The 19,068-nt window shown below is 44.3% G+C and overlaps 2 protein-coding genes and 2 long non-coding RNA genes across 4 annotated transcripts; 1 reads left to right on the top strand and 3 right to left on the bottom strand.

Annotated features, from left to right (window-relative positions):
• Window positions 1-1,699: 1,699 nt before the first annotated feature.
• Window positions 1,700-2,056, bottom strand: LOC137871674 (uncharacterized). The gene is made up of 2 exons (XR_011102831.1): window positions 1,877-2,056; window positions 1,700-1,795 (listed from the first exon to the last, which is right to left on the bottom strand). It is a non-coding gene; the product is annotated as an uncharacterized lncRNA (long non-coding RNA).
• An 849-nt stretch (window positions 2,057-2,905) lies between these two features.
• On the bottom strand, window positions 2,906-4,143 carry LOC137872108 (adhesive plaque matrix protein-like). The gene is made up of 5 exons (XM_068710342.1): window positions 4,057-4,143; window positions 3,933-3,979; window positions 3,716-3,867; window positions 3,049-3,621; window positions 2,906-2,947 (listed from the first exon to the last, which is right to left on the bottom strand). The coding sequence occupies exons 1-5, from the start codon at window positions 4,071-4,073 to the stop codon at window positions 2,906-2,908; spliced, it is 831 nt and encodes a 276-aa protein (XP_068566443.1). The 5' UTR covers window positions 4,074-4,143.
• Window positions 4,144-7,848: 3,705 nt separating this feature from the next.
• On the bottom strand, window positions 7,849-8,524 carry LOC137871673 (uncharacterized). Its single transcript, XR_011102830.1, has 4 exons — window positions 8,436-8,524; window positions 8,312-8,358; window positions 8,095-8,246; window positions 7,849-7,994 (listed from the first exon to the last, which is right to left on the bottom strand). It is a non-coding gene; the product is annotated as an uncharacterized lncRNA (long non-coding RNA).
• An 872-nt stretch (window positions 8,525-9,396) lies between these two features.
• Window positions 9,397-18,099, top strand: LOC137872069 (neutral cholesterol ester hydrolase 1-like). The gene is made up of 5 exons (XM_068710296.1): window positions 9,397-9,643; window positions 13,145-13,367; window positions 13,465-13,534; window positions 13,831-14,002; window positions 14,479-18,099. The coding sequence occupies exons 1-5, from the start codon at window positions 9,509-9,511 to the stop codon at window positions 15,097-15,099; spliced, it is 1,221 nt and encodes a 406-aa protein (XP_068566397.1). The 5' UTR covers window positions 9,397-9,508; the 3' UTR covers window positions 15,100-18,099.
• Window positions 18,100-19,068: the final 969 nt, after the last annotated feature.

Genomic DNA, 19,068 nt, shown 5'->3' with positions numbered 1-19,068 from the left:
CCACTGAGTCTGACAGACTCTTGTGATCTGGATTTTGACCACGATGACACCCATGTGTTAAGAATGATCCATTTCCCTCTACAGGTTGTACTTATCTCAGTAATGCTACACAAAAACAGCTGAAATGCTCCTAAAATGTACTAGCCTTATGAATCATTAATGCAGATGTTCCAAATGGATACTAGTGTACATTGAAGGAGGATTTTCCAATCACTCCGATGGAAGAATTGGTAGTGTCTTACCTCTGTTGCTGCGATTCACTTAACAGCTCATTTCTATGCATCAAGTTTCATAAATTGCTTTGCCCTGACCATTAATGGCTCAATTTAATTTATTTTTGTAGAGCCCAAAACCACAAATTTACCTCAGAGGGCTTTACAATCTGTACACATGCAACATCCTGTCCCAGGACCCTCACATCAGAACAGGGGAAAAACTCCCCCCAAAAAAGCCCTAGGGAGAGTAACAGGAGGGATCCCTCTCCCAGGATGAACAGAAACGTAATAGATGTCATGTACAGAATGAACAAAATAAGTTAAAACACATTCAATGCATATGAACCACGGCAGGAGGCAAGACCATGGTCCAAGTATAACCAGGATCCATAGAAACCTGCAATGTTATAAAGCACAAAGATTCCAGTGAAGAAGCAAAGTGCATTAATGGCATCGGTAATAGAAATATTGAGTAATAATAAAAATGATAGAAGCAGTAGGTGTCAGCAGGGCCACGGCGGGAGCAAAGACCAGGGTCCAGGTATAACCACAATCCATGGAAACCTGTGAGGCGAGAAAGCACAAAGACTCCGAGGCAAAAGCAAGTCAGTAATGGTATCGGTGATATGTCTCTGGCTTTACGGAGGGCCTTCTTATATGTCTTAAGACTGTCTTGACAGACCACCTGAGATTCTTCCAAATTGGTAAAACTCCATGTTCTTTCAAGTTTCCGCAATGTTTGTGTGTTATACCATGGAGTGAACCGCCTTTGTTTTACCATCTTTTAGAGGAGCAAGAGAGTCTAGGTGTCATTCTTAGTGAACCTGAAGCACCAACAACAAGCTGATCAATCTGGGAAGGTCTAAAGTTAGCACAGGCGTCCTGTTATATTGAGGCACGGTATTGAATTAAAATCGATGGAATTGTTTCTTTAAATTTAGCAACAGCACTACCAGACATCTAGTGCATAAACCTTTGCCTAATGGCATTCACTTTAGTATATATTCAAAAGTTATTAGCTAATTGTCCTATAAAAGAGGGTTCTGTGGAAAGTCCAAAAACTTCCATTTTAATGCCACAACAAGATTGGGGGTGTGGTTAAAACAGCAAGTGGGTTTCTGTACACTGTCAGAAGCCAATTGAATCTAGTAATGAGATGAGGCAGTACTAAGGCTATCATTATTAACATGAATATTAAAGTCACCTACAATAATTACTTTATCCGTTTTAAGGACTAGACTAAAGAACTCTGGAAATTCCGTATTGCACTCACAATACGGACCTGGGGCCTAGCACACTATAACAAATACAATTGGTTGTTGAATGTCTGCGTGTCGAGGGTGAGATGTGAGGCTGAATAAGCTGCGCACATTTCTAGCTTAATTTAGGATTTATAAGAGGAAATAGCTCACTGGAAGGCAAAACATTCTATGAATCTTTTGTTTTGATGCTAAACTTTAGTTTTCTAAAATAAATTGAAAAGATTACAGTATACAAAAGGGGAGTTTATTTTAATTTGACAAGTCAATGCAAAGGCTCAGATGCAAGCAGTCTTTGTAGAACCTCCAATGTTGCAAAGCCTGAAACCAAAAAAAAAAATGGATTTAAGGAAAATCAGTATTTGAAAGCCTGAAATCAGATTGCTGAGTTCATTTACATACCCTGCCCATTGCTGCTCTGGATTTCATTGAAGACCTTATCCATACCCAATGTTACTATGAAGTTTACAATTTGTATACATTTCAGAAGATACTTGGGGAAAAGTTGGATAATTCTTTTAGTATGGCTGCTGGGGCAGGTAGCGAGGAGCCTGCTGGGGGAAAGCCTGCCGGGGCGGGTAGAGAGCCGGCAGCGACTGGTAGAGAGCCGGCAGCGACTGCCGGGGCGGGTAGAGAGCCGGCAGCGACTGCCGGGGCGGGTAGAGAGCCGGCAGCGGCAGCCGGGGCGGGTAGAGAGCCGGCAGCGGCAGCCGGGGCGGGTAGAGAGCCGGCAGCCGGGGCGGGTAGAGAGCCGGCAGCGGCAGCCGGGGCGGGTAGAGAGCCGGCAGCGGCAGCCGGGGCGGGTAGAGAGCCGGCAGCGGCAGCCGGGGCGGGTAGAGAGCCGGCAGCGGCAGCCGGGGCGGGTAGAGAGCCGGCAGCGGCAGCCGGGGCGGGTAGAGAGCCGGCAGCGGCAGCCGGGGCGGGTAGAGAGCCGGCAGCGGCAGCCGGGGCGGGTAGAGAGCCGGCAGCGGCAGCCGGGGCGGGTAGAGAGCCGGCAGCGGCAGCCGGGGCGGGTAGAGAGCCGGCAGCGGCTGCTGGGGCACCTCTGCCGACGGAAGCGGGGGCGGATAGCTCGGCAGATGGGGCACCTCTGCCGACGGAAGCGGGGGCGGATAGCTCGGCAGATGGGGCACCTCTGCCGACGGAAGCGGGGGCGGATAGCTCGGCAGATGGGGCACCTCTGCCGACGGAAGCGGGGGCGGATAGCTCGGCAGCTGGGGCACCTCTGCCGACGGCAGCTGGGGCACCTCTGCCGACGGCAGCTGGGGCAGATAGCTCGGCAGCTGGGGCACCTCTGCCGACGGCAGCTGGGGCACCTCTGCCGACGGCAGCTGGGGCAGATAGCTCGGCAGCTGGGGCACCTCTGCCGACGGCAGCTGGGGCAGATAGCTCGGCAGCTGGGGCACCTTTGGCGGCTGCTGGGGCGGATAGCTAGGTCGCCGGGGCACCTTTGGCGGCTGCTGGGGCGGATAGCTAGGTCGCCGGGGCACCTTTGGCGGCTGCTGGGGCGGATAGCTAGGTCGCCGGGGCACCTTTGGCGGCTGCTGGGGCGGATAGCTAGGTCGCCGGGGCACCTTTGGCGGCTGCTGGGGCGGATAGCTAGGTCGCCGGGGCACCTTTGGAGGCAGCTGGGGCACCGTTAGAGGCAGCTGGGGCACCGTTAGAGGCAGCTGGGGCACCGTTAGAGGCAGCTGGGGCACCGTTAGAGGCAGCTGGGGCACCGTTAGAGGCAGCTGGGGCACCGTTAGAGGCAGCTGGGGCGGATAGCTAGGCCCCTGGGGCACCTTTGGAGGCCGCTGGGGCACTGTTGGAGGCTGCTGGGGCGGATAGCTAGGCCGCTGGGGCACTTTTGGAGGCCGCTGGGGTGGATAGCTAGGCCGCTGGGGCACCTTTGGAGGCCACTGGGGCGGATAGCTTGGCCGCTGGGGCACCTTTGGAGGCCGCTGGGGCGGATAGCTTGGCCGCTGGGGCACCTTTGGAGGCCGCTGGGGCGGATAGCTTGGCCGCTGGGGCACCTTTGGAGGCCGCTGGGGCACCTTTGGCGGCTGCTGGGGCACCTTTGGCGGCCGCTGGGGCACCTTTGGCGGCCGCTGGGGCATCAGGATCACCTTCTGCTGCAGCTGAAACCCAGACTCTGCTATCTGTGGCTGTTGAGGATAATTTGATGAACAATGGATTTCTGGTGCAGACTGATCATACGGTTGCTGAGATTCAGGCTGGCAATTAGTTGTAGCTACTTGCCTTAAATGCATTTGAGGTTGAACCTCCACCACCAAGAGGCCAAGTCCTCCATGAAGATCCGTCTCCAGTTTTAAAGCCACTTGAATATGGTTGATAGCCTGCAACTGGTACATCCTTATCGCCATGCTTCTCAGCAGATCTAATACTGAAACCTGTAGAGCAGAGATGTTAGTCCACGCATACAAACATTTAAGCTTCACAACTTCACTAAACTTACCATGTGCTGGATGTCTTCCAACAGCTAGCAAGGACAACAGAAACCATCTAGACAAGACATCCCAGAGTTACTATGATTTACTAGTGAGTGGAAAAACTTAAACATAATAATGTTTAAAACTTACCTCAAGAGAAACTCCATGGCTTCAGCCACGGTTGTAGGCCAGTGAAGAGACAAACTCAATCACTCCTGTCAGCTCCTACAAAACCACACAACTGAACCTGACTGAAAACAGGAAGTTACTGAAGCTCTTTTTAACTTCACCCATTTTACCTTGTTGGTTAACTGGACACAGGTGTGAGCAGTTGAAGTCAGGTGTGGCTAATTATCTGACGTGAGGGAACCGCTGCATTATTTTAACTAGGAAAGGCTAGTTCAACGTTTTTTTGCATTTTATTACTGAACATAATTTTGTGTAAAAAGGTGAGTAAATAACCACATACAGGAGCCAAGAAATTATACAACGTAAGACAGGGACAAAAACAAAGGGGCCATAAGGACACTGAGGAAAATAACATAACATAACATATAACATAATAACATAGGTTTTGACTGGTAGTATATATAATTATTTTTATCAAGGGCACTTTAACAAACAAATGGCTAGTTTCCAACTTTCAAATATATTGGTTCATTCAAGTCTCTGAAGAGCTATTGCGGCTACTTTTTCACTTTTACAGCTATTTAAAAAAACGGCTGAACAGTTACTTCTGGTCCCGCCCACAGAAGCTCAATGTATTCATCTGATTGGCCGAGACGTTGATCGTTGCAATCCAGTTGGGTCAATGAGGTGTCAATCATTTATTTAGGCCTTCATCATCTGTTGTGTAATGCTTATTATGTACAGCAGGGTGTCCATTAGTTGGGAGGGAGTCACCTGTGATACGAGTTCTGTGTAAGGGATAACAATAGAAAACACAGTGGTGGAAGAAGTATTCCAAATTTAATCTACAGCAATAATTCATATTCTATAATATGTTTGTAGCGACACTGTCCTGTGAGAACCATGTATGTATAAAAAGAACAAACAGCATGTTTTCAGCTTTGTGACGATGCATTTTCCAGCTGATCCAAGAGGCTTTTTAAAGACTTTATTTAGCTGAAGAAGGAGGATTTTCTCAACATATAGGAATATTCAACATCAACACATCTGGAGATACGTGGCTTTCACTGGACACGAAGGGGGTGAAAAACTGTCACCTCAAAAGTAACTAAAGCCGTCAAAACAAATGTTCATCCTTCCGTTCTCTTCTGCTTATCGCGGGCCGGGTCGTGGGGGCAGCAGGCTTAGGAGGGTATTCCAGACGTCCCTCTTCACAGCAACATTTTCCAGCTCCTTCCATGGAACCCAAAAGCATTCCCAGGCCAGACAAGGTATAGAGGCCCAATCCCAATGTCCCGTGTTTAATGTCACATTGCAATGATTTGTGGGTAATTCCCTGAGGCAAAGTCTGCATCTAATGCTGACTTACGTAAAGGGTTCATAAAGGGCTCAACATGTCAGAGAGACTCAAAGACTTGACAGTGGGACTGATCTGTTGGGAACGAAAAGGAGCGCGTTTGAGTCATCAGCAAATATGAAAACTAAATTATTGGTAAATTGAGATGTTTGCCTTCCAGCTCAGCTCCCCTCTTCATCCACAAAAGGTCCGGTACAACGATAGCACCACTGCTGTTGCCGCACAGAACCATCTGTCATCTCACACTCAATTACACCCTCACTCATGAACAAGACCCTGAGATACTTTTACTCCCTGCCTTGGACAGTGGGGATCCACCGTTTTCCGGCAGAGAACCATGGCCTTAAGCTTAGAGGTACCAACTCTCATCCCGACCGCTAGACACTCTGCTGCAAACTGCCCCAGTGTGAACTGAAGGTGCTAACAGAACCACATCATCTGCATAAAGCAGAGAAGCAATTCTGGGGTCCCCGAACTGGACACACTCCTCTTCCTGGATGCGCCTTGAAATGACAAGCAATGGGGTATTACAAAATACTATACACTACAATTTAAACAAAAGTTTGCATGTTGCAAAAGTTCTTGCCCACAACACAGTCATGCTAGCAGCCTTTGGTCAAAGATGATGTTCTGGACCAGATGCAAAGGGTATTTTATCATCAGTCTTATATAGTCACACCCTACATGTCCAATTTTTGGATCATTAATAGTAGGCCTTTATCACAAAAGGAATTGGGGTGTTGGTAGGGTGGGCAGCAGTGGAGTTCTGAACAGGCCTAAAACAAAGTTAGATACACCGAGTGCATCTGAAACCTCAACCAACTAACTAAACGTTTCAGGTTGCAACCCCAAAACCTGACCTGAAAGATGTAATCTCAGTGAGATCACTACTTGATGCTAAACTTTACAGTTGTCTAAAAGGATAATTCATTGAAGAGATTACAGGATACAAAGTAAAGTTTATTTTTTTAATTTGATGAGTCAATGCAATGGCTCAGTTGCAAGCAGTCTGTAGAACCTCCAGTGTTGCGATGCCTGAAACACAAAAAAATGTTTTTAAGGAAAATCTGCATTTGAAAGCCTGAAATCAGATTACTTCGTTATTTTACATACCCTTGCCATTGCTGCTCTGGATTTGATTGAAGACCATATCCATACCCAATGTTATTATGAAGTTTACCATTTGAATCCATTCGGGGAGCTCCTCAGGCAAAAGTTGAACAATTCTTGTAGTGTGGCTGCTGGGGCAGGTAGCAAGGAGCCTGGTTGGGGCACCTGCTGTCTCTGCGACTGCTGGGGTAGGTAGCGAGGAGCCTGCTTGGGGCACCTGCTGTCTCTGAGGCTGCTTGGGTGGGCATCTGTGCCTGCTGGGGCACTTGAGGCTGCTGGGGCTGATAACCAGACTTTGCAAGAAATCTGGTATTCATCGAGTTAACCTCTGACAGCCACAGGTAGCAAAGACTGATTATTTGGTTGCACCTGCGGCTGCTGCTGCTGCTTGGGATAGCCAGCCTGCCGGGGCACCTGACCCAGCTACTGCTGGGGAGGATAGCCAGGCTGCTGCTGCTGGAGATGATAGCCAGGCTGCCGGGGCACCTGGGGCCGCTGCTGCTGCTGCTGCTGGAGGGGATAGCCAGGCTGCCGGGGCACCTGCTCCGGCGGCTACGGCTGCTGGAGAGGATAGCCAGGCTGCCGGGGAACCTGGGGCCGCTGCTGCGGCTGCTGCGGCTGCTGCTGCTGCTACTGGAGAGGATAGCCAGGCTGCCGGGGTACCTCGGGCCGCGGCTGCTGCTGGAGAGGATAGCCAGGCTGCCGGGGTACCTCGGGCCACTGTTGCTGCTGCTGCTGGAGAGGATAGCCAGGCTGCTGGAGCACCTCGGGCTGCTATTGCTGCAGCGGCTGCTGGAGAGGATAGCCAGGCTGCTGGAGCACCTCGGGCCGCTGCTGCTGAGGAGGATAGCCAGGCTGTTGGGGCACCTGGGGCCACTGCTGTGGCGGCTGCTGCTGCTGCTGCTGCTGCTGCTGCTGAGGAGGATAGCCAGGCTGCCGAGGCACACGGGGTGGCAGCTGGGCAGGGCAGCTTTGACTGCTGGGGAGGATAGCCAGGTTGCTGGGGCACCCACGGCAGCTGCTGGTCATGATAGCTAGGTGGTGGTTGCTGCTGCTCCTGCTGGCCAGGATAGCCAGGTTGCTGGTGCTGTTGGCCAGGATAGCCAGGTTGCTGGTGGCCAGGATAGCCAGGTTGCTGGTGGCCAGGATAGCCAGGTTGCTGGTGGCCAGGATAGCCAGGTTGCTGGTGCTGGTGGCCAGGGTGCTGGTGGCCAGGATAGCCAGGTTGCTGTTGCTGCTGCTGCTGCTGTTGTTGTTGCTGCTGCTGCTGCCCAGGATAGCCAAGTTGCTGCTGCTGCTGCTGCTGCTGCTGCTGCTGCTGCTGGCCAGGATAGCCAAGTTGCTGCTGCTGCTGCTGCTGCTGCTGCGCATAATAACGAAGTTGCTGCTGTAGGTGCTGCAGCTGCTGGGCATGATAGCTAGGTTGCTGGGGCCGTTGCGGAACCTGGGGCACCTGCCACTGGGGCTGATACCCAACCTCTGCTGCCTGTGGCTGTTGAGGATAATTTGATGAATACTGGATTTCAGGCACAGACTGATCATATGGTTCCTGAGATTCAGCTTCAGGCTGGTAATTAGTTGTAGTTACTTGCCTTATATGCATTTGAGGTTGAACCACCAACACCAAGAAGCCAAGTCCTCCATGAAGACCCATCTCCAGTTTTAAGGCCACTTGAATATGGTTGATAGCCTGCAACTGGTACTTCATTATCGCCATGCTTCTCAGCAGATCTAATACTGAAACCTGTAGAGCAGAGATGTTAGTCCACGCATACAAACATTTAAGCTTCACAACTTCACTAAACTTACCATGTGCTGGATGTCTTCCAACAGCTAGCAAGGACAACAGAAACCATCTAGACAAGACATCCCAGAGTTACTATGATTTACTAGTGAGTGGAAAAACTTAAACATAATAATGTTTAAAACTTACCTCAAGAGAAACCCCATGGCTTCAGCCACAGTTGAAGGCCAGTGAAGCAGCAAACTCAATCACTCCTCCTACAAAACCACACAACTGAACCTGACTGAAAACAGAGAGTGACTGAAGAGAGATTTTTTTTTTAAGGTCACCCATCTTACCTAGCTGATTAACTGGACACAGGTGTGAGCAGTTGAAGGCAGGTATGGCTAATTATCTGACAGGAGAGATATACTGCATTATGGGAAACATGAAAGGATTTTTGCACATTCCTCAACATGATTAAAAAGATGCTCAGCTTCAACACTGTGTTAATTCAGCCATACTTCATATCACAAGTTAGAACATTTGTTTCAGCAAACATCCAGAAGAGGGCAGAAGAAAGTCAGATCCTCAGACTCCATCAACAGCAAAATGATGCTTTCTGCTCAATAGATCAGAGTCTCACATCAGGTTTCACACAGGGCTATATTGCATAATAATTCAGACAAATACATGTTTGTAGTCTGGCTTTTAAAACTTTGAATTTAATACAAAATTGGATTCACAAAGACTTCAATTACATGGTTATATTTGATGGACCTTGATGAATCAAACAGAGGAAGGATGAACAATTACTGTTATTAAGAAATTAAAAGAAATCAATGTGTTGTATTCAAACAATCTTTCTCAATATTAAAATACAAATAACACAACTAATAATAATAATAATAATCAACATAGCAATAATAACAATATTAAGAATGATCTCCACTATCATTTTAATTGTCTTCTTGTAAATATAAATTCATATAAATACATATATCCATATTTATATTGGCTTTCAAACACTACATTTCCCATCAGCAACCACATTACGCAAGGTTTACACGACTTCCTGAAACACGCTTTCAAAATAAGAAACTTTCCCCATGTTGTTCACATCGTCGTCGCGTTATCGAGCGGGGATTTTAATCCCGGCTTTTATTTTGAAATCGGGGTCATTCCTCCGTGTTTCGTCGTTCCCTGTGCGGAGCCAACGATCGAACTTCAACCGGCAGTTTGATCCGTATCGCACTACGAACGGTGCGGCTTCAAAGGCTGCGATGAGGCTCCGTCTGGCCGGAGCCGTGCTGCTGTCTGCGGCCGCCTACTACGTCTACCTGCCGCTACCGAGCGGCGTGAGCGAGCCCTGGAAGCTGATGCTGCTGGACGCGCTGTTCCGGAGCTTCATGCAGGCGGTGAGAGCTGGAGGAGGACAGGTTGATGTGGGTTAGACCATAAGAGACAGTAAGAGACAATAAGAGACAATAAGAGACAATAAGAGATAATAAGAGACAATAAGAGATTAGAGACAATAAGAGACAATAACAGACAATAACAGACAATAAGAGATTAGAGACAGTAAGAGACACTAAGACACAATAAGAGATAAGAGACAATAAGAAACAATAATAAGAGATAATAAGAGACAATAACAGACAATAAGAGATTAGAGACAATAAGAGATAATAAGAGACAATAACAGACAATAAGAGATTAGAGACAGTAAGAGACACTAAGAGACAATAAGAGATAAGAGACAATAAGAAACAATAATAAGAGACAATAAGAGATAATAAGAGATAATAAGAGATAATAACAGACAATAAGAGATTAGAGACAATAAGAGACAATAACAGACAATAAGAGATTAGAGACAATAAGATACAATAAGAGATAATAAGAGACAATAACAGACAATAAGAGATAAGAGACAATAAGAAACAATAATAAGAGACAATAAAAGATACTAAGAGACAATAACAGACAATAAGAGATAAGAGACAATAAGAAACAATAATAAGAGACAATAAGAGACAATAAAAGATAATAAGAGACAATAACAGACAATAAGAGATTAGAGACAATAAGAGATAATAAGAGACAATAACAGACAACAAGAGACAATAAGAGATTAGAGACAATAAGAGACAATAAGAGATAATAAGAGACACTAAGACATAATAAGAGACAATAAGAGACACTAAGAGATAAGAGACAATAAGAGACACAGAGACAATAAGAGACACTAAGAGACAATAAGAGACAATAAGAGACAATAAGAGTTAATAAGAGACAATAAGAGATAAGAGACAATAAGAGATACGAGACAATAAGAGACACTAAGAGATAATAAGAGACACTAAGACATAATAAGAGTCAATAAGAGACACTAAGAGATAATAAGAGACAATAAGAGACACTAAGAGATAATAAGAGACAATAAGAGACACTAAGAGATAAGAGACAATAAGGGATATTAAGAGACAATAAGAGACACTAAGAGATAAGAGACACTAAGAGACAATAAGATATAAGAGACAATAAGAGATAATAAGAGACAATAAGAGACGATAAGAGATAAGAGACAATAAGAGATAATAAGAGACAATAAGGGACACTAAGAGACAATAAGAGATAAGAGACGATAAGAGACAATAAGAAACACTAAGAGACAATAAGAGATAAGAGACGATAAGAGACAATAAGAAACACTAAGAGACAATAAGAGATAAGAGACGATAAGAGATAATAAGAGACAATAAGAGATAAGAGACACTAAGAGACAATAAGCAATAAGAGACAATAAGAGACAATAAGAGATAAGAGACAATACGAGACAATAAGAGAGTAATGTGACTGACAGTACATAAACCACACCAGTAAACAGGACAGACCACTGAGCACATAATAATAATAATAATAATAATAATATAAATATAAATATCACGTGGGAAAGAAAAGGGATATAATTACAACTGAATGCAATTTTACAACAGAAGACAATAAAATACAATACTATATACTGTTAGATACTACATTATTGTAGATTAATACAATACTATATACTGTTAGATACTACATTATAGTAGATTAATACAATACTATATACTGTTAGATACTACATTATTGTAGATTAATACAATACTATATACTGTTAGATACTACATTATTGTAGATTAATACAATACTATATACTGTTAGATACTACATTATAGTAGATTAATACAATACTATATACTGTTAGATACTACATTATAGTAGATTAATACAATACTATATACTGTTACATACTACATTATTGTAGATTAATACAATACTATATACTGTTAGATACTACATTATTGTAGATTAATACAATACTATATACTGTTAGATACTACATTATAGTAGATTAATACAATACTATATACTGTTAGATACTACATTATAGTAGATTAATACAATACTATATACTGTTAGATACTACATTATAGTAGATTAATACAATACTATATACTGTTACATACAGAATGCAATACAATAGAATAGACAATATAATGGAATACTATGCATTGTACCACACTAGAAGAAGAGAGTAGAACAGACTACTATATCTTGTAGTATGCAGTACTGTACAATACTATAGTAGAGTACAATGGAACACAATAGACTACAGTTGGATATCCCACAATAGAATAGAAGTCTATGAACTATGCAGTACTATAGTACAGTACAATAGAAAATAATAGAATAGAGTACAACTGGGCTGGGAATTAGAGAATACAATAAGTATTGTATGTATCAACATGTTTGTATAGAATAGTATACATATATATATGTATATATATACATAATGTAAGCAGACAGAACAGAGGCGTACTACTGGTCACATGACCAGCGCATCAGAGTAACAAGTAGACGACCTTTGACCTGCTGCTGCTGCACACAACATGTTGAGGCTGCTCCACACTGAACGTGTTGTTCCTCATCAGTGTGGAGCAGCAGGTAGGACAGGTTCTCACGCCCCGCTTAACCCATTCACTGCTGGAATCTTCATCATCATCACCATCACCTGTATGCAATGTCTTCTAATGGAGACAAGAATAGTTTCACTTTATTTCATTGTTTTTTGAATAGAAAGGAGAGTAATCCGCCTTATCCCAATGTTTTTATTTTATTTAAAGGAGAATATTTCCATTTTATTACAATGTTTTTATTTTATTTAAAGGAGAATATTTCCATTTTATTACAATGTTTTTATTTTATTTAAAGGAGAATATTTCCATTTTATTACAATGTTTTTATTTTATTTAAAGGAGAATATTTCCACTTTATCCCAATGTTTTTTTATTTTATTTCAAGGAGAATATTACCATTTTATTACAATGTTTTTATTGTATTTAAAGAGAATATTACCATTTTATTACAATGTTTTTATTGCATTTAAAGGAGAATATTTCCACTTTATTACAATGTTTTTATTTTATTTAAAGGAGAATGTTTCCACTTTATTAAAATGTTTTTTATTGTATTTAAAGGAGAATATTTCCACTTTATTACAATGTTTTTATTTTTATTTAAAAATATTCCAACGTTCCAATGTTCCATATTCCAATGTTTTTTCAGTGGCAGGGAGAATATTTTAACTTATTTAAAGTAATGTTGTTTCCACCTCATTCAAATGAATGTCAGGGAGAGGCTCCAGAGAGAGATCAACTCTGATTTGAAAAAAATAAAGATAAAAGTCATAAGTTTTAGGGTAAAACATTTGTGGAGCCAGATGCCACTCAAAGACAAACCCCTCGACACCTAATGACTTCATTTCTACGGATAAAGTTTTGTCTTTCTTGACCCAGGAATGTAGACCGAGTCCCCTCAGGAGGAAAACTCCCTCTAGCCATGAACCAACCCCCACCTGTGTGTGTTTGCACCTGCAGAGCGACGTGGCTCATGCGCTGGGCGTGTGCCACCGGGTCCACCTGTTGAACCAGGTGGTGTCCTGGGTGGAGGAAGTGGAGGCTCGCTCCTGCTCCGCCGTGCAGGTGAGCGACTCGTCGCTGGGCGGCGTGCCCGCCCGGGTCTTCCGGCCGAAGCGGGGGAGGCAGCCGAAGAGGGGGGTGGTATATTTCCACGGCGGAGGATGGGCGCTGGGCAGCGGACGTGAGTGTTAAAACATTCATCACTGTGTTAAACCAATTACATAAATAATAATCTCCTTATAGTTTACATAACATCAGCATCACCGCCGGCTTCACAGGGATGCGATCGTACGACCGTCTCTGTCGGAAGATGGCGGAGGAGCTGGACTCTGTCGTCATGTCTGTCGAGTAAGTTCTGCTCAATTTATGCAGGAGAACATCTGAATTCCATGTTTTGATTTGATGAATTACTGCAGTGGGTTGTGGCAGTCACGCTTATTTTCTTTTTGTCAATTTTGGTAACTATTTAAGAATAACCCGAGCTGTAAGAATATGTTTATTAAATTTAACTAAACAATATCGACTTACATCAGAATTTAAATTAGATGCTTTGAGACATAAAATCTGGAAGAAATCAAATGAAACTTTAAATTTCAAAGTATCACGTAACGTATTCATGTCGTCTTCCTGTCCTGTCGCTGTAGTTATCGTCTCGCTCCAGAGGCGGTGTTCCCGGATCAGTACCACGACGCGCTGGCGGCGTCGCGGGCCTTCCTGTCGGCTCAGGTTCTGGAGCGCTACAGCATCGACCCGGACAGGGTGGGCGTGTCCGGGGACAGCGCCGGGGGAAACCTGGCGGCCGCTGTGGCCCAAGAGGTAGACAAGAAAACATGAATGTGAAGTCTTCATCTAAAGGCATGAAAGAGAAGGAAGCTACAGTTACTGTGAGGAACTTTAGCTGGTCCTGAACCAGTCTCAGTGTAGTCCTGGTCCTCTATCAGACCTCCATCAGTACAGAGACCATCAGAGAGAAGATGGTCTGTTTCTATAGAGTTGTTCTGAATGATGTCATCGGAGCCACCGGGTCGGATTCTGGTGAAACCAGATGAACTCATGCAGGTTCACCAGAATCTCCTTCAGCTCAGACTCCAGCAGAGACCTGGTCCACCGTGGACAGACCCAGATCCTCCAGCAGAGACCTGGTCCACCGTGGACAGACCCGGATCCTCCAGCAGAGACCGGTCCACCGTGGACAGACCCGGATCCGGCTTCACCTGCAGCCTTGGACCTGCAGTCGGTTAAAGTTAGACTATTCCAGTTTAAAATGATCTAAAAGCTGCTTGTGTCCACAGCTCGGCTCGGATGACACTCTGACGGTGAAGTTCAAGGTCCAGGCTTTGATCTACCCGGTGCTGCAGGCGCTCGACTTCCACACCCCGTCCTACCAGCAGAACCAGGCCGTGCCCATCCTCTACAGGCCCGTCATGGCCCGTTTCTGGCTTCAGTACCTGGGCGCCGACGCCTCCCTGGAGCCCCTTCTGCTCGCCAACAACCACAGCTCCCTGGACCAGCGGGCCATCGGCGCTGGCGCGCGCTCCAAGCTGGACTGGACCGCTCTGCTCCCGGCGGAGCGCAGGAAGCACTTCCGGCCCGTGGTGAGGGAAACGGGATCGCCGCGGGTGATGGGCGCGGTGCCGGAGCTGATGGACGCCCGGGCGGCGCCGCTGCTGGCGGAGCAGAGCGTCCTCGGCGGGACGCCTAAAGCGTACGTGATGACCTGCGAGTTCGACGTGCTGCGGGACGACGGGTTGATGTACGTGAGGCGCCTGCGGGACGCCGGCGTCGCGGTGACCAGCGACCACTACGAGGACGGGTTCCACGGCTGCATGGTGTTCGCGTTCCCGCCAATGATGTCCAGCGTCGGATGGAGGAGCATGAACAACTACATCCACTGGCTGGACCAGAACCTGTAGCCCACACAGAACCGCTCTGCAGAAAAAGGGTTTGTGATAAAGTCCGGTAACCGAGAGCTCCTTTGTTGGTTCTGCAGAGAGGTAACGTGTTTCATTGGTGACCACAGGTTTAGATCTACTGCATCCTGAGCGAGACGCCAGACAATCTGCTTTGGTTTGGAGCATCTGCTTCATATGTGACATTTAAAAAAAAACAAGAACCAAGAGTTCTGCTCCTAAAGGCCTCACGGTGTACGTGCTGTCCACCACCGTGGAACCCTTCAGCCACGGTCTGCATAGAGAGCTGCAGGAACGAGTCCTAAAACCCAGGAATGAGTCAGCGTTTCTGTACTTCCTGTTTCCTCGTCTCAAAGTCAATGTGTTTCTGGTTAGAAGTCTGAAAATGAGGTCTGTGTTTAACACGAGCACGTTTAGTTGTCCGATATAAAACAGGTCAGTGAACGCCCCTCTGGTGAATCTCAAAGAGTCTGAATGAGACGTGAAGTCATGTGACCGTGGTGGAGTTCTTTTATAGCCTAACGTTGGCTTCTTACTTCTGTTGATTGTATTCCTTGTCCTGTCTCCTCATCCTGTCTCCTCGCCCTGTCTCCTCGTCCCGACTCCTCGTACCGACCTCTCGTACCGACCTCTCGTACCGACCTGTCTCCTCGCCCCGAGTCCTCGTCCTGTCTCCTCGTCCTGACTCCTTGTCCCAACCGGTCTCCTCGCTCCAACTCCTTGCCCCGTCTCTCTGTCCCGTCTCTCTGTCCCGTCTCCTCGTACCGACTCCTCACACCGACTCCTCGTCCCAACTCCTTGTCTCCTTGCATTTACTGCAATAATCCCAAATCCAAAAGAAGAATCCCGTGTGTCTTTTTGTGGAACCACTGGGACGCTAACTTCCTGTTGGACTACAAAGAACACCTCATCCCTGCAGCTCTCTATTCAAACACACATCGCCGCTGAAACGGACACCAAAACATTTTGAATCAAAGGAAACCAAAGAAAGTGACTCTGTTGACAGTTTACTTCAGCTTCAGACGTCATGTTGGGCTTCAGTTCGTCTTTGACTTTACGAATAAATAATATTCAAACACGAGAGGAAACGTTTAAAACAACATGTAAGTAAAACAAAGTCAATGAAACACTGATTGTAGGAATGCTCGAGGTCCGATTGGTTTTAGATGCTCAGACGTTTTTAAATGTTTCCTCTCATAACTACGGATGACAATCAAAATCATAAAACAAACTCCTGCATTAACATAAATGATATCAAGACGAGAACTAATCTGAGCAGAGGATTCTCAGTGACCATATCATAACTTCTGACTGGCCTGTGTGTGTGTGTGTGTGTGTGTGTGTGTGTGTGTGTGTGTGTGTGTGTGTGTGTGTGTGTGTGTGTGTGTGTGTGTGTGTGTGTGTAAAAGTGTGCCAGAGTTCACAGCTGTGTATACTCACTGGATTGTGCAATATTGTATGTTTAAAGTATGTGCCTCTCTGATGACCACTGTACTGCAGCACCAATGCAACGATGACGATGACGATGACGATGACGATGATGATGATGATGATAGCTGTGACATCTATGTGAGAATTACTGTATCGCCACGAGAGAAGGGATCCCAAATGGACTATCATGTTCCCCCCCTCCCCCTACCGCTGCTGCTGGACGAGAACTACTATAATGAACCGACGACAGCGAGCGTCAGGCGGACTCGGTTTTTGGCTTCGGGCCCAAAAGGACAGCGAGAACCACGTAGAACCACGTAGAACCACGTAGAACGATGATGACGTGGTAACAATGTGGCTCTCTGCTGTACCCAGAACCCTCTTATATTCCAATGGTTTCTTCTAGAACCCACCCAGGGGGTTCTACCGAGAACTCCCTAATATTCCAAGGGTTTAATCTAGAACCCTAAAGAACCCTACAACAATCGTGGTTCTCAACCACAGTTTTTGGGGTTGTGGGCGTTCCCTTTTAATCACACATGCTTTCAACAATCCTTACAGAACTCTTTCTTCAAAAAAAGGGTTCTTAATGGAACCTTTAGTCTCACAAAGAAAAAACCTTTCTACAAAAAAAAGGGTTTCTCCGAAGCAAATGGTTCTGGCTAGAACCGTTCAGGAAGAACCCTTTAGGGACCCTTATTTCTAAGAGCGTGAAGGGAAATGATTCCAGTGAGTTCATTCTGAGACATTAACCGTTAAACATACGCTCACTTTGTACACTTTCTAGTAAAGATATGTTTGATATGCAAATTAAGTCAAATATATCATTTATAAATAGTAAACATGGATTTTAAAACGAGCTAAGGTGATGTGGACTAAAAAGAAAGTATGTATGTGACACATTAAATAGTTTGATATCACATTAATAAGGTTTTAACATAAGTAAAGGTTACGCAACAGTTTGTTTACACTGTAAAACCGGCCCCAGATGAACTATCAGACCTCATAAAGCAGAAGTTTCATTGGGTTCTGGAGCAGCTTTAGTGGAACGTTGGGGAGCGGGATCACAATAGTTCATTCATGTTTCCTTAAAGAATGTACTGTATGTGTTTTCACTGTGATGACACGGACAAGACGAGCTGCAGGAGGCAGAGCTCCTCCTCTAACAGACAACTTGTTTGTTTAGTCACAATAAGCTGAATTCATTTTACCACATCAAACCTGTCTGTCCAAATTATTCACATTTGGGTTTCCTGACATCTTACAGACTGAATGATGAATCAATAATAGTTCTTCTTTGTTTTAAAGTCAACAAACTTCACTGAGGTAAATAACGCTTACGGGTTTAATATGTATACACATCACAAAGCTGTTAATAACACACACACACACACACACACACACACACACACACACTCACTGTTTGTGTTGTTTTGTTTACTGCTGCACCAGGACCTCCTTTACTTCCTGTGTTCGTCATGTGACCAGATGTGGTTGTTTGGTGGTTTGAACTCACAGAATGTATAATTGCTCTTTGCTATAATTAATAATTGATAACTGTGATGTCACAGGATTGGGGGGGGGGGGGATTTACTACTGTATCTGTACACAATGTAAAATCGGCACAATTTACTATTTTGTGATTTATTTATGAATTAAAGCTTATATGACACACATTGAGAGGTTTGTTTGTTCTTGTTATGAATAAATACAGTTGTGGTCAAAAGACCCAGCAGATTTGATCACTTTTTCTGTTAACCCATAATAAAGTCATGAAAGAACCAAACTTCATGAATGTTTTTGTGACAAAGAAGTATCTGTTCCAATCACTCTATCAGAGAAAAATCAGAGTTGTAGAAATAACTGGAAACTCAAGAGAGCCATGACATTATGTTCTTTACAAGTGAATGTAAACTTTTGACCACAACTGTATATACAAATTGTTCAGTTATTTGTCATAATCATAATTTTTTTTTAAAGTATGAAATCCATATTTGTTATTAAATTATAGTTTATGATGTCACTATTTATAATGACAAGTATTATTATACGTATTCAAATGCAGTACTGTAATAAATATATCAAACATAATGTATTTCTTATTAAAACACTGTTATTTGTTACTAATTATAAGTTATATAAAATATATTAAAAAAATAAGTATAAAATATAGTAATCTCTTTAAAATGACGTTGTCTGGTTTAATGGTTCCACACAGAACCCTCTGGAGGTTTTATTCAGAACCTTTCAACCTTCTTAGGCTGCTGATAAGAGCCTATTCATGTTAAATGTACAGTTTAAAGTTCTTCAATAAATTAGTTTATTGTGTTAATATTTATAATTCTTTGTTATCATATATACTAAGTATTACATACTAGTATTTTTATGTAATTAAGTATTACAGTTTACTAGGTTATTAAATCCCATTGGTATTAATACATTAAAATGTATGCAGTTATAAATTACAGGTGTCATCAGTTATTTTTTAGAGGTTTTTTCATGGGTAATTTCAGAGTAGAAGTTTTTTTTCATGGATAATTT

This window comes from Cebidichthys violaceus, unplaced genomic scaffold, assembly GCF_023349555.1.
Source record: "Cebidichthys violaceus isolate CVI_PGR_0920_01 unplaced genomic scaffold, fCebVio1.0.p SCAF_15, whole genome shotgun sequence".
Taxonomy (NCBI): Eukaryota; Metazoa; Chordata; class Actinopteri; order Perciformes; family Stichaeidae; genus Cebidichthys; species Cebidichthys violaceus.
This window is presented reverse-complemented; position numbering and strand designations above follow the sequence as displayed.